The sequence below is a fragment of the Mandrillus leucophaeus genome, unplaced genomic scaffold (genome assembly GCF_000951045.1).
Source record: "Mandrillus leucophaeus isolate KB7577 unplaced genomic scaffold, Mleu.le_1.0 Scaffold669, whole genome shotgun sequence".
Lineage (NCBI taxonomy): Eukaryota > Metazoa > Chordata > Mammalia > Primates > Cercopithecidae > Mandrillus > Mandrillus leucophaeus.
This window is the reverse complement of record NW_012107241.1, coordinates 1,052,178-1,068,078: the sequence shown is the minus strand read 5'-3', so window position 1 is coordinate 1,068,078 and position 15,901 is coordinate 1,052,178. Positions and strand designations below refer to the sequence as shown.

At 41.7% G+C, this 15,901-nt stretch overlaps 1 protein-coding gene across 2 annotated transcripts in view; it reads left to right on the top strand.

The window, feature by feature from the left end:
- Nucleotides 1-15,901, top strand: part of SIAE (sialic acid acetylesterase) — a 45,819-nt gene that overhangs the window by 4,410 nt on the left and 25,508 nt on the right. For both annotated transcript variants that reach the window (XM_012001673.1, XM_012001674.1), the window contains 2 exons: nucleotides 2,424-2,585; nucleotides 10,973-11,148. In XM_012001673.1, coding sequence (XP_011857063.1) covers nucleotides 2,424-2,585; nucleotides 10,973-11,148 — 338 coding nt within the window. The remainder of the gene's footprint in view (nucleotides 1-2,423; nucleotides 2,586-10,972; nucleotides 11,149-15,901) is intronic.

Sequence of the window (15,901 nt, the reverse complement as noted above, 5' to 3'; positions counted from 1 at the left end):
CTGTAATCCCAGCTACTTGGGAGGCTGAGGCAGGAGACTCACTTGAACCCTGGAGGCGGAGGTTGCAGTGAGCTGAGATCGCACCACTGCACTCCAGCCTGGGTGACAGAGCAAGACTCTGTCTCAAAAAAACAAACAAACAAACAAACAAAATCAAATGTTAAATGTATGTGTCTTGTGTTTGACACAAGGAATGACTAGCCTTGCTCTCTTTCTCATTCTCTCTCTTTTTTTTTGTCCATTGTACAATTCCTTGATGTTCCACTGTCTACTCTAATGAGCTTAGAATTTAAACTTTACAAAGACAAGGAATATGATTTTTTCTTTGGTTTGCCGCAAGTATCTAACTTCGGCAAAAAGGGAATTTCAAGTTTGGAATCAAGTGACTTGTTTTCTAACTTTGTCATAAACTATGTTATTTGAGACCAAAGGACATTAATGTTTGTGGTATGTTTAGCACTGTGCCTGCCACAGGTAAAGTCTCTAGTAGAGTGGAAGCTCCCTGCGGGCAAGGATTTTTGTCTGTTGTTATTATTATTATTTTGTCATCGTTATATTCCCAGTGCTTAAAATAGTAGGTATCAATAAATATTTGTTGAATTAACTAATGAACATGCAAGCTATTTAAAAAAATTGTTTAATCTGCCTTTGGTCTCAGTTTCTTGATCAGTAATATGATTATACTTCTTGATCAGTAAGTAACATGTTTATACTACAATTATGAAGATCCTTTCCACCTCTAAAACTCTTTAGCCCAGCACAGAGTCATTCACAAAGATGTTCATTAAGTGTATATTGCTGAAAACAGACTTGGAAAGGTATTTCCCCTAGCCTATGGGCTACTGACTGCACACAAATGTGCAAGCTGCAGCCATTCCCCTACCCCCACCCTCTCTCTACTTAGCTCTTATTTATGTCTGTGGTTTTCCTTTTTTTGGTTCCATATGAAGCACCTACCCAAGACAAGGCCCTCCCACACATGTGCCTCCCCCTTCCCCCCAGCAGGCTGCCAACCTGCTTATGCAATTCTGGGGCGTTGTATTCTTTTCTTAGAGCATTTTGCTCATGGTAGCTGTGCATCTCCAACCCAGTAGGCCTTCTGGGTGATCTTTCATTGTCATGTAGGTTTCATGATCACAGTAGGTTTCATGATATTTGAGCTGAATCATATATAGCTCATAAGAGAGAGCTGAAGATTTTTAGTGACTTGCCTGTTATTCCAAGAGCAGGATAAATAGGCCACGGAGCTGTGTAGGCGACTCCATTAGCTGTGCTGCCCTGTTAAGTATAGCCGAAGGGGCCCTCATCATTTGTAGCTTCCAGAGAGGAAAATGTCAGCCTTGTTAATTCTGATTCTCTTTTCTGCCTATCATTTTTGTTTAAAATGCTTAAAAAGATCTTAATTTTATTAATTATTATCTTTTAGGTAATTTGGGGTCTGTTTTATTCAGATACATTGGGATATAATTTGTTTTATTTTTTTCCTGGTTAAGTTTTGATGAGGAACACGCTGAGATAATTTGGATGGATGTTTGTTATTAATAAAATACTTCTATATAGGCTGGATGTTAAAAGTAGGAACGATCTCGTTAAAGCGAGTTCTTATTCAGTCTTGTTAGTGACTCTCTAGAATAGAATCCAGTTTCTCGTGTGCTTTATCTTGTCCTTTTAGTATAATTTAGCTTGTGGAATGGGTAAAATTGTGACAGAAGACTTTTGTTCAGACATGTTGACCTTCTGTCTCTCACTGACCTTATTTATGTGTCTTGATTTATTTGAATTTACCTGAGAAGGACGCTGACTTGTCGTGAATATTTATAAGGGCTTATGTAGAATTTTTGATGCAGTACACTGGTTTGTCAAAAAACTGTGATAAGGGGCAGTATTTGAAGGAAATTGGCATTAGTGGCATGGAAAAGGGGAGATAGAGAAGGGGAAAAAGATTAGGGAAGGCTGTTTGGAGAGAAGCATGCTGCTTTATTCCCAGCCATTAGGAGTGGGCGTGGTAATGGAAAACAGGGAAAGGAAGTGGTTTATTTTTCTCATAAACACCATCTATCGGGTGTATGAAAGGAGCATTTTAATGATTTAGCGGGAGAGAGCCCAGCATTAGGGCCAGGCCTGAGAACAAAGACAGATCAAGAGCTCTGAAGGGGAGGGAAGACTATGGTCTGTTGGTTGCTTTGGGCTCTGGGAGTTTCCCTTAGTGGTCATCGTGTACTATGATGCATCTGTTGGAAACTGTTCTTGTTATGTTGCTTGCCTAATTAGGAGGAAGAAGATCTAGTTTTAGACGATTAAAGGGACTTAGTATGTTAAAATTCTCGTGCATAAAGACTGTATGTTCTTTGCTGTTTCACTTGATCCAGTTGGTGCTGTATCTCTCCAGTGATGCTCCCCTCAGTGTTTGCTAAATTTTTTAGGTATTGGTTTTCGCTTTGCTTCATACATCAATAATGATATGGTGCTGCAGAAGGAGCCTGCTGGAGCAGTGATATGGGGCTTCGGTACACCTGGAGCCGCAGTGACCGTGACCCTGCGCCAAGGTCAGGAAACCATCATGAAGAAAGTGACCAGTGTGAAAGGTAAGGCAGCCCATCTTCTGTTCAGCTATTGCCCTCTTCTGCCACCTGCTGGATTATCTGAAAATGAATTGCTAATGCTGTAGCTCACGTTATCCATCCATCCGTCTGTACATCTGTCTGTCCATTCATCCATAAAAGTTATTTGAATTTTGCCATGTGCTGGGCACTGAGGATACAAAGAAAAATAAGACTGAGTCAAAGTTCCTGTTCTCAAGGAACTTACGGAATAATGGGAATAGATACCAAGTTATATAGGACAGTGTGATGAATGCTATGATGAAGGTACATGTGGGGTGTCTTGGGGTACAGAGGAGAAACATTGAACTCAGACTAGGTGGTAAGGGAAAGTTTCCACAGAAGATGATATTTGAGCTGAATCACATATAGAGGAGAGGCAGTATGGAGGAGAGGGTAAGAACTCTGGTAATTCTTGCCCAACAACATTCTTACCTTCTTACATTCTTACCTTAAAAAATCTTAAAACCCAAGACTAGCACCATGTAAATCCCATTTCTTATTTTTAAACCACAGCAATTCTTTGGATTTCTAAGTCAGTATCATTTACTGAGCGTGCCATAATGTAAGAATGTAAGACTTCATATTGGTAGTCTAAAGCTCTGGAAGTTACTGCTTTCAGGTCCTGATTCTGTCATTTCTATGGCTGAATAATCTTGGACGTGTAATATAACATCTCTGTGTCACAGTTTATACGTAAAATGGAGATCGTCATGATACCTACAGGATTACTGTGAGAATTAAATGAATTAACACTTGTGAAGTACTTGTAACAGTGCCTGGCACACAACTGCAGGGTAAGTTTTAGTAGTCATGATTGTTACTATTACTATTCTTATTTAGTCAGTCATTCAAATATCTATTGAGAGCCTACCATGTGCTCTCATGATTGAGACATTGTGCTAGGTACTGGTGATCTCATGATTGAGACATTGTGCTAGGTACTGGTGATACAGTGATAAGTAAAACAGATATGTCCTCTCCCTTAATGAGGCATGCAGGTTAGACAGGAAGACAGTAAGCAGTTACAATTCAGTGTGATAAGTGTGTTAAGTGTGATAAGTACCACAGTGAGGAAGAACAAGGTGCTTCGTAGAGAATAGGGATAATTATGTAGTCTGAGGCTCATCTTGAGAGGTGAGCAGGGCACACCAGATAGTGAGAATAGCCTGGCAAAGGCATGGAGGCCTGAGTGTACCTGGGCCATGGGAGAGATGCCAGGCAGGTTGGTTGGTCTGGAACACTGAGGGTGTAGGACTGGGCAGATGACAGGAGATAGGTTGGAAAGGCAGGGAGGCTTGTCTGTCATTGCTAAGGAGTGTATGTTTTATTCTAAACAGACAGATTTTTAAACAGCAAAATAATATGATCAGATATTTTAGAAAGCTCACTCTGGCAGCACTGTGGAAGATGGATTGGAGATAGTAAGACAGAGGTGGTGGGCCTTGTGGGCAGGCTGCTATGATCTCCAGGCAAGAGATGATGACGGTTTGACCTCATAGAGTAGCTGTGAGGATGTTCAGGAAGGTGAGAATTCGCAGTTTTCATGAGCAGGGAGATCTTACAAAGGAGTGAGTCTCCGTCTAGAAGAGATAAAGATGTAGAAGCCGGCGTGGAGGAGATGAAGCTAGAAGTTATGGGATGCAGGAAGGCACGCTCAGGGCTGGATGTTACAGATAGCTCTATAGCTGTGTGATGTGGAGGTGAGAATGAGACAGATGAGGAGGCTGCTCAGAGGTGGAGGTGGAGTTCAGGTGCAAAGTGGTGGTTTGAGCAGTGGCTAGCATATATATGTGACAGGGATGCTTGTGGGAATTGCACTGGCCCCCGAAAGCAAGGATTGTCTGGTTAGTTTTATCAGTATACAAAACTGGTGATCCAATCCAGAGTGATCCGGATCCTGATGCAGTCTCTTCAAAATTCATTTCCATTCAGCAAACATTTAAAAATACTATATGCCAGGCATTGACATAAGGTAAGTGCTTCTAATTCTTGGGTTTTAAGACTTTTTAAGGTAAGAATGTTGTTGGGTAAACTAAAAGACTGAAAGGGAAGCTTCAGCTGATTGAGACTTGCTTCTCTGTTGGATCTAAATGCTGTCGGTGACTTGCAGGATATCCTGAAACTGAAGGATTCAAGGGACTCTTCGTGCTTTCTGTTTGTGCTGGGCCACCTTAGAAATGAGGAGCACTGTGTACAAATAATGGCACTCTCAGTAAATGATGCTGACTTAGAAATCTAAAGAACTGCTGTGGTGTAAAAATAAGAAGTGTGATTTACATGGTGCTAACAAGTTACCAATAAATATTTAGGCGACAGAGAAAACACAGTGCTGTAGAGATACATACAGAAAGCGTACAATGTTGTGTAGCATTTCAGTTTAAAAATCCTCGTGCATTGTTTTTAGATTTTTCTCCCTTCATGCCTGTTTCAGAAAACACAGTGCTGTAGAGATACATACGGAAAGCGTACAATGTTGTCTAGCATTTCAGTTTAAAAATCCTCGTGCATTGTTTTTAGATTTTTCTCCCTTCATGCCTGTTTCAGAACTAGTATTTGAGGCGGGCAGAGATGAGGCAGGAGGCTAGGTGGAATGAAAGGTAATAATTAGGGGAGGAGCCTCCCTTTTCCTTTACAGTGATTGCGAAGCTGCTCATTTATCCTGAGTTGAATTTGATAAACACCGAGTGAGGGCTTACTGTGTCTAAAACACTGAGCCAGAAACCCTAGGAAAGTATAGAGAAGAATACAAATAGTGCCCATCTCTCAAGAACTCACTCCCCCATTCCATCCTTTCACATTTAGTAGTTTAGGCTCAAGTAGTGCTCCAGCTGCTTCACTGCAAGGAGATGTATCATTCGTAGTTAAAAGAACCAGCAGCAACTTAAGAGAATTGAGTGATTCATGGGTACGGATGATAATTTCACAGGAAAAGGGGTTGATGTTATTGGTGGTGGTGGGGACCTGCTTATTAGACTTTCCACATTTACTTGGTAGAAAAGGGGAAGGTATTTGAGTTTAGAGAGATCTGCAAACCTGCTGCAGTGGGTATCTTGCTTTGTTCTGCCCGTGAAACAAAATAGATGAAGTGTTAATTGGAATAAAGGAGGTAGACATGTAAGAAATTTCATAGGCAAAATATGTCTCTCAAAAGACATACCACAGAGAATACTGAAGGGTGGATTTCTGGTTTAGATTTTAATGAGGACTCTGAGATTTTCAGCAACATTACCTGAGTTGGCTGCTTTGTCTGCCTCTGGTAATGTTTAACTTATTACCCATAGTCCCCTAGAAACCCAGAACAAAGTAAGATATAACAGCATAAAGGTGGTTGTCCAGCAGACTGACACTGAGACTTTGGGAAAATTAACACCTGAGGGATGATTGGGACCATGGTCAGGTGCTGGGTTGGTTCCAACGATGTTGTCAAATGAGGTAAGAGGATTCTTTTAGACACGAGGAATACAAGCAGGGAAAACCAGGCATATCCTCTCACTTTGACATACATGGTAGGGGTGTGTGTATGTAGGTGATAAAATGGGGGTGTGTCTGTCTATATTTGTCATCATGATTGAGGTAAATAGATATATTTTCTCTACCTTAAAATAATACAAAAGCCTAAAACCCTCCCTGCCCCTGGTTGGCATGCATACCAATTTTCTTTTCTTTTTTTGAGATGGAGTCTTGCTCTGTCTACCCAGGCTGGAGTGCAGAGGTGTGATCTCAGCTCACTGCAACCTGTGCCTGCCAGGTTCAAGTGATCCTCCTGCCTTAGCCTCCTGAGTAGCTGGGATTACAGGCACCCGCCACCACGCTTGGCTAATTTGCATACTAGTTTTCTATGCTACATAATAAATTGCCACAAACTTAGGTGCTTAAAACAACACGCTTTTACTATCTCACAATTCCTGCGGGTCTGAAGTCTGGTTATGGTTTAGCTGGATTCTCTACTGAGGGTCTCACAAGGCTGAAATCTAGGTGTGGGCCAGGCTGTGTTCCCATTGGAGGTGCGAGTAGAGAGTTACCTGTTTCCAAGCTCCCTTGCGTTGCTGGCAGAATTCATTTAGGTGTTGAGCTCATGGCAGCACCTCTGCTGTTTCAGATCTCTGACCTCTAGATCCTCTTTGAAAGAGCTCACCTAATTATGTATGCCAACCCAGGAAAATCTTGATTTTTATTAAAGTCAAATGATTAGGGACTTTAATCACATCTGCAAAATCCCTTCACCTTTTCCATATAGCATTATCTAACACAAGAGTGACATCTCATTCCCTTTGCCATTTTCTGTTGGTTGGAAGCCAGTCACAGATTCTGCCAGCCACACAAGCATGTGACTTTGGGGTGTCACCTTAGGATGTGTCTGCCACCACAGGCTATAGTGTAAGTAACTTGCATGGGCAGTTTTAATGATATAAAAGCACTTAAGCTTTTTTTCCTTTGCATTCATATTTGGTGGTGGAGATGAACTTAAGATTACAACAGAATAAATGTAGTTTGGTGAGGGGCAGTGTAGGCAGTAAGGTCTTCTTGACTTCCATGCCATTTCCACAAACCACTGAGCCACTTTGCAGCTAGTGAGGAACTAGGGTTCTGTTGGGTGGGGGTTGGGGAGGAAGTGAACAGGGATGCTTTTTTCATCTCTAGGTTGTTCTCGGGAAGGGAATGGTCATGGATAATTTTCCTTTTTCTCTTCTTGGCATCTGAGATTTTGGCACAATAATAGAACAAAATAATTAACATCTGATGTGAGTAGCAAAAAGAAAAAACAAGAAAGCACTTTATGACTATGTCTCTAGACAAATTATTTTCATTTTTTCCTTTGATCGTGTGCTTGTTCTTCACATTTTGAGGTGGGAGTGAATTGTGAGGTGGAGAGGAGGTGGAAACAGAGTTTTTCACTGCCCTTGGCTGGAATGTGAGAAGAGCAACAATAAGAAATAGGCCACCAGAGGCCAGGTGCGGTGGCTCACGCCTATAATCCCAGCACTTCCAGAGGCTGAGGCGGGTGGATCGTGAGGTCAGGAGATCGAGACCATCCTGGCCAACATGGTGAAACCCTGTCTCTACTAAAATACAAAAATAAAATTTAGCTGAGTGTGACGGTGTACGCCTGTAGTCCCAGCTACTTGGGAGGCTGGGGCAGAAGAATTGCTTGAACCCGGGAGACGAAGGTTGCAGTGAGCCGAGATCGCGCCACTGCGCTCCAGCCTGGACACAGAATGAGATTCCGTCTCAAAAAAAAAAAAAAAAGGGAAATAGGCCACCAGAAACGCTAACCCTTAGACATGAGAATGTAAGGCCCTAGTCAATTTGCATGGCTCTCTTGTCAGTGTAACCCAGGGATGGGGTTTACTTCCTACCATTTAATTGATGGAGTACGTGGCACACTAAGCACTCTAAGTAGCTGTATAATGAAGGAAGGGAATAATCTTCCTAGGTGGCACAAGAAAAAATGTGAGGAAGCAGAGATTTGAGTGCACTGAAAATGAGGATTTACAGAAACCTGGGCCTGGCCTGGAATTGCTGATAGCAAGTGATTAGGGCCCAGAAGAAGGATGGAGAGCAACTTGTTCAGAAAGTCAATCCGGATCAGTAGAAAAGCAGCTGGATGGTGAACTCTTTGTGGTTAGTGACTCAAGTTTACTATTTGGACTCAAGCTTATGGACTTCATGGGTCACCACTGTTTCTAAAAACTCTTAACCAAACTTGATTGGCCTGTGGTGAGCTCTATTTCAACAAACCGGTCCTGAACTGATAAGCCAAGGACTAGGCAGTTCTTATGAAACATGGTAGCTTTTGCCTTTTTAATCCCACCCTTGCTTTTGGTCTAAGAAACAGTCTTCACAGGTGCTGCTGTCCTTTGTATATACTTAAATAGGAGCAAATCCTTATTGTTTTAAATGAACTGTCTCTGAGTTGGTTTAACCATTAGTAACCTCTCTGGAGTGCATCAGGTTTTCCCTGACTTGCCTGGAAGTTAACTGTTCTTAATACTTGTTATTGTCAGAGTTTACTTTACTTTTTTTTTTTTTTTTGAGATGAAGTTTTGCTCTTATTGCCCAGGCTGGAATGCAATGGTGCGACCTCAGCTCATGCAACCTCCACCTCCTGGGTTCAAGTGATTCTCCTGCCTCAGCCTCCCGAGTAGCTGGGATTACAGGCACATGCCATCACACCCTGCTAATTTTTGTATTTTTAGTAGAGACGGGGTTTCACCATGTGGGCCAGACTGGTCTCAAACTCCTGGCCTCAGGTGATCCACCCGCCTCGGCCTCCCAAAGTGCTGGGATTACAGGCATGAGCTTCTGTGCCTTGCCAGAGTTTTCTTTTATCAAGTAGGAAAGGAAAAAAGCTAGAAACTAACATCTTGAGGACTAGCCCAGGAGGAAGTTTTCTGAGGTCTTTGTGGAAGTTGGAAGGCGGTTCCTCTGGGAGGCAGTTCTTGGGAATAAGGCTCAGGTCTTGATGCCTAGTTCTCTCTACTCCTTAGGCCCTAGAGGGAGTCATCCTCTGGTTGTAGTAGGATGGTATTGCCATGTTTTGCCCAAATAGTTTGGCATTGTCTTTTTATTACTGGGCAGCAGAGTTTTTTAGAACCTCTGGTGAAGGTAGTTTTCTTCACCAGCCATGTTGTCTGGATTGAGGCTAAGTGTAAATACCCAATTAACAGCAGTGAATAGGAATCAATTGTATAGCAATAGAAGGCTAAGAAATAGTCCTTGGTTTTCTGGGGGTTGACCTCACCATCATAAGTGAATAACGTTGGTGGCAGAAGGGCAGAGCTCCAGTAAGATGTGTCAGTGCAGGAAGCCTGGAAAGACCTTGGCAAGCCTGGAGTTGGGACAGATTGGAGTGTCTGCCTGCTCAGAAGTGTGAGCCATATGGAACACATCACACCTGTGCGACACAATCTGTCCTAGCTGCCCACTGTTTCCAAAACAGTGATTTTTCTGGTTTAGGTGAATTATACATTTAATACGTTGACGTGTGGCTACTGATGGTATAAAAACAATACCGAACATTTGGTTTTAGATTTAATTAACCACTTAGGGATGGGAGTAGCAAGCTCAGTTGCTTATGCTTTTAAGAGGAGCAAGCATGCACCCTTCCCCTGATGTCTTAGGGCTTTTGGACATTTTCCCCAGGACTCTGAGAAATCCTGTATGAATTGAGTTTTTATTAGTCACCTGTTGTACATTAGGACATCTCATGCATCTGCTTAGCTCTTGCTGATTGGAAAGAACTTTGCAGTATCTAGTACATAGTAGGCCCTTGGATGGTATTTTTTAGAATTATTATTCCTCGTAAATTGGATGTAATCATTTTAGGATGCTCCATTTCCAGTTCTTATCAGTCTTTCCCTTTGAATTTACATTGATCTGATGGGTATGAATTATAAATCAGTTCATATTCTTTGGCGTAATGCCAAGATTATTTATTTTAAAATGTTAATTCTCATTTTTTTTTCTGTTTTCTCAGTCTTGTTTTATCAACCTTGTTCATGTTGTTTGGTTCTCCTTGGCACAATTTTTGCCATTTTGAAGATATTTTCCTGAAGCTTCTAAGTATGTTGTTGGCAGGGGTGGTCTGGTGAGTGATGAGAGGTAGGAAGGTGATAGGGTGGTTCTAGGGAATATGCTATGAATTTCTGAAATAGGGTCTCAGATAGCTTCTCATCTCCGTAGTTGAGTCCCAAAGCCTTAAGTCTTGTAAATAACTCTGTGAAAATAATTAATTGGGCAAATTGGAATATCTTTTTCACAGAGACATTAATTTATATGCCTCCCACTACTTTTTGATGTGTCAGTTTCTCCACTCAACAGTTTGCTGTTCGGAAAACCCAGACCACTGGTAGTGTTAATCCTTGCTAGCAACACAGGAGGAGGTGGGGAGTGAAGGCGCAAGGGTGATACTGTCAAGCCAGGGGAAGTTCCAGATTATCATTGATTTTCTCTGCCCTGTGGTCACATTCGATTGAATAATTGCAAGTTAGTTTGGGGCACTATAAGATTAAATTATGTTAATTTTGACAGCTGGATAGTATAATAAGAATTTCTCTTTTGTGTTTTCTATTAAACTCTTGACTTTTAATCTGCATGTATTTTTGTCTATCCTCATTTAGGATTATAACTGGGTAACTTACTTTTTTTGTAAATGCTTCAGTTAAAAGTAAGGAGGGATTGGTACAGATTAAGGATAAAAATGCTGCTGCTCGTGTTAGTTCTATCCTCTTAGCTGAAATTTGGCCAATCTTCATAGCTTTGAATTCAGTTTATTACAGAGGCTGGGAATAGCCACAAATGAGTATAATTGGGGTTTAATTTCATTTTAATTGATTGATTAATTCCTTGGAGTCCTGTTACTATTTCAGCTCACTTTGATACCTGGATGGTGATACTGGATCCTATGAAGGCTGGAGGACCTTTTGAAGTGATGGCACAACAGACTTTGGAGAAAATGAACTTCACCCTGAGAGTTCATGATGTCCTGTTTGGAGATGTCTGGCTCTGTAGTGGGCAGAGTAACATGCAGATGACTGTGCTACAGGTAATTTGGAGAGTCTCAGCAATAATACATAGTGTTGGTGATGAAGAAGGAAAAGAAGGAGGAATAAGGGGACAACAAGGAGAAACAGGGCTGTTTCTATTTAGTGAGTACCATGAACCAAGATCTGTTTTAAGTGCTTTGAATGAATTCATTAATTTGACTTAATAATCTTAAGAGATAAGTTATTGTTAAATTGGTAGTTATTGATTGGTGCTAATGAATTCTATATAGGTTAAGAACTTAGAGGCAGCATTGTTTTCTCTAGCACTTTCTCCAAAACTGAGGTTCTTCTCAAGTGGATTTTTATTTTCTTGCCTTTTTTTTTTTGAGACGGAGTTTCTCTCTCGTTGCCCAGGCTGGAGTGCAATGGCGCAATCTCAGCTCACTGCAACCTCCACCTCCTGGGTTCCCAAGTAGCTGGGATTACAGGCATGCGCCACCCGGCTAATTTTTGTATTTTTAGTACAGATGGGGTTTCGCCATGTTGGCCAGGTTCGTCTCGAACTCCTGACCTCGGGTGATCCACCCGCCTCGGCCTCTCAAAGTGCTGGGATTACAGGCGTGAGCCACTGAGCCCGGCCTGTTTTTCTTGCCTTTTAATCATTCCTTTGAGAAATATTAAATTTGAGATGTAAACCTGAGAGTTGAGAACTAGACCATTATTTCAATTCATCTCTTTTAGAAAAATGTATGAAATACAATACGTTCATATACTCTATGATTTATTTTGTTTCTATTTCTTAGTTTTTTCTGTTTTTTTCTTTTTGTAGCCTACTACTACATAATGCTACTAAAATGATCTTGCTCTGAACATATCTACTTCATTTCATCATTAGTTTTCTGATTTAGGATTTAAATTCTTGCATTGAAGTCTTCCTTATCAACATTTTATTTACTCTTATGTTCTGTCTTATTTATATATATGGAAGGCCCCCCCCCCTTTTTTTTTTAAGAGATAAGGTCCTTCTTTGTCACCCAGGCTGAAGTGCAGTGGCATGATGATAGCTCACTGCAGCCTAGAACTCCTGGGCTCAAGGGTTCCTCCTGCCTCAGCCTTCTGGGTAGCTGGGCTTACAGGTGTTAGCCACCATACCCAGCTGATTTTTTATTTTTTTATAGAGATAGGGTCTTGCTATGTTACCCATGCTGGGCTTTTTGAATTAAAATGTTTATTAAACTGAACTTTGACTGGACTCTCTTTTATCATAAGAGAGTGGGAGCAAAGTCAAAGTTTTATTTCTCGATAGAAAGGATGGTTTTGTATAGAAGCAGAATTGCTGTTAACTCATTAAGGAAAACAGTGTTTTTCTTAATGCTGTAATTGCAGTTCCCTGTTTGCACAGAAAGGCATAGACCAGATCTGTTTGTATCTATATAGTCGCTTTCTCAACAGCAGTCTATGCCAGGGGATCCCATCCCATTTTCTGTCAAGCTAAATCAGATTTTGATTGTTAAGAGTAAACATATTTTTTCTGCCTAGAATTGACCCCTAAGCATCTTCTGTATAAAGCTAGGTCTCCAAGCTCTGGGATATAGGGGAACAGAAAAAAATTCCATCTGAAACATCCAAGTGTTAATATTTATTTTTTATTTTTGTTTAAATCATGCACTTAGTTTGCAAGATAACATTTTAGGTGCTGACAGTACCAAAAGCCAAGTTTCCAGTCTCTTAACAGTCTGTGGAACCTTATTTTTTGATTAAAAGGATGTTCTACATGGTTTCCCCTTTATTCCTTTTGCTCCTTTCCTCCTACAAACCCCCAACACACACACATACATCACACACACACATCACACACACACACACACACACACACACCCGCGAGTCTTTCTCCTTCCCTCCTTCCATGTGACTTTTCTGAGGAGGTAAGATTTTCCACTATAACCTACCACTCTTCACATTCAAATCAAGGAAATGGCAGATTGTATGCCCATCTTGTTGTTAGGGTAAAGTGGAATTTTAAAATTGAGTGTTATTTATAACGCTGAGTGAGATGTTTATAAATGGAGAAGAGTCTAAATGTTCATCTGTCGCCTCCTAAGTCAGGGTAGGTCTTAAGACTTGGATATTTCTAGTTATGCTCAGAAAAAGATGGCCAATATCCATCAGGAAACCCATTTTCCAATATCTCAGAACTCCCCACATTCCTATTTTACAAACAGAGAAATTAAGATCCAGAAGAGAAGGGCTGGTACCACATTCCAACAAAAGATTCACAGGACTTATGAGGCTGGCTTTTTTTTTTAATAGTTATCTCCTCAATTTTAGAACTGCTACCATAGTAGAAGGTAAAATAACTTACAGAATTTCCAAATTCTTTTAAGTAAATAAAGTTTCTGTCCTTCTGTGTGTGTGTGTGCACACACACACACACTCACATGCATGCTTTGCTCCCCCATGCAGACCCCATGCCAAGATTCTCTGAGGAAATAGATTCTTGACGTGTCTTCATTAATTCAAGAATGTGGTATAAAGGTTGCAAAATGAACACCAGTGAGCAGCTGCTTTGATGGTGAACGGTCCAGTCCCTAGAGAGGAAGCAGTGCTCTCTCCCAGCCTCTGTGGCGTTAATGACTTCAAATACCTTGGTATTCATTTACATCCTCATTTAAATACTTGGTAGAAAAATAATTACACTGTGGTGTTTGATGAGATGAAATCTGATCTCAGCAGATGGAGTAAGTCTTCCCCTTTCATCAGCAGGGGAACCAAGTGTCATTTAAATGAAAATCTTCCTGCAATCTCTTTATTCCTAAGTTTGCTGCCCATATCCCCGAGGAAATGCTTTCATCAAAAAGGCCTAGTCATTGGGAAAGGATACCAATTTCTGAAGTAATTGTCATTACATTGTCAGGTACGGAAGGAATGGTCCCCACCCCCATTTTTGTTGACACTCTCTGTGGCTTTCAAGTTTGGGCTTGAAATTACACACAAATGTGAATTGGAAAATGGAAGTTTTCCAGTCAATGTTTTGGATCCAGTTCCGTGTGCTGGTATCAATACAGGAGAATGCCAACCATTCTGACTCTATCGGCCTCACAGTACTCCACAGTGTTAGCAACGGGTCTAAAAGACAAGTAGCATGTTCTCCCATGCTGCCTCCCAAGCTGGCGTCTCACTGCGATGAGGCACTTGAGTTCCCAGTCAGTGCGGAAGCTAGTGTGGGTGGAGAGAATGAAAGCAGTTTCATCCACTGTTTCCATGGAAGCAACATAGGATCCTGAGTGCTTAGTGCAGAATTGAATTCCAAAGGAGGTGGCTTTTTACAGGTACTTGCTGCTGAAAAATAATTTCCCTGCCAGATATACTGTGAGTGCATTAACCTGTTCTTACTCCTTTGTGTTTACTTCACATTAACCTGCCAGGTATGATCCTGAACAAACAGGTCTGGATTTCCTATGGAATTTTCTTGAGACCATATGTAATCTGTCCTGAGAATGGGAAGACCAGTAACCCTGATAGCCTAGAGCTGCTGCTACCAAGGGAGCATTTCAGGTTGTGACTCCCACTGTGACCAAAAGAGCTATCTCATTTCCATCTGACCATCTTATTGGGCACAGCCGGCTCACTGGCAAGTCCAGAGAGATTCAAGGGGCAGCATCTTTCAGTGAAATGCACCATGGGACACTCGGCTGCTTCAGTGTTTCTCTTACGCTGTGGCTGGAGGGCCAGCTGTATTCTCTGCGGTGGGTGGGTGGGGGTGGAAAGCGAGCCAGCTGCACACTCTGTGACCAGTGGCCAATGGAACGTACCCAGCCTCCTGTGCCTCTCACTGCTGTGGCAGCCCCGACTCAGCTGGAGCACCTGCTCCCTGAGGCGAGCGGTAACTGGGCTTCCTGATGCTCCTGTTGGCCCTTTGTTTTGGGAGAAGCTGGGCCGGTCCAGGGGGATAGGAAGGACTCAAGAAGAAACACACAAATAAAAAAACAAAACAAAATATTTCTGATATATTTGTTTTAAAATAAAAAAATAACTGAAAAGTCAGGATGAGAGAAAATAGCACTTGTGCATAAGTTCATAGAGCAATGATGCTTTACTGGACTAACAAAGAAAGAACTGAGGCCAGGCGTGGTGGCTTATGCCTGTAATCCCAGCACTTTGGGAGGCCGAGGTGGGTGAATCACGACGTCAGGAGATCGAGACCATCCTGGCTAACACGGTGAAACCCTGTCTCTATTAAAAATACAAAAAATTAGCTGGGCATGGTGGCAGGTGCCTATAGTCCCAGCTACTCGGGAGGCTGAGGCAGGAGAATGGTATGAACCCGGGAGGCAGAGCTTGCAGTGAGCCGAGATCGTGCCACTGCACTTCAGCCTGGGCAACAGAGCAAGACTCCAAAACCCTAAGCCACTCCTCTCATACTCCTGACAATTGATGAGGTTTAATAAAGTGATTTGGGAAAACATGATTTATCTTTGGATGGACCCTTTTCTTTAATTCCTTGGGACTGTTCTGAGCTGTTACCCTGAACACCACCTTTCCAGTCTCCATGCCTCCCTTGCTTTTCTTTGGTGAATTACCAAGACCGAGATGAGGATACCGTCAGCCTGCAGTATCCACCAGTTCCACATGTGCAGATTCAACCAGCCATGGATAGAAAATTTTTGAAGAATTAAAATTAAAAGTGACATACAACAATAAATAATACACATTGAACAAACAATACATATGGGTTGAGTATCCCTTTTCTGAAGCTGCTTGAGATTGGAAGTGTTTTAGATTTCGGATTTTTTTTTGGATTTTGCAATATTT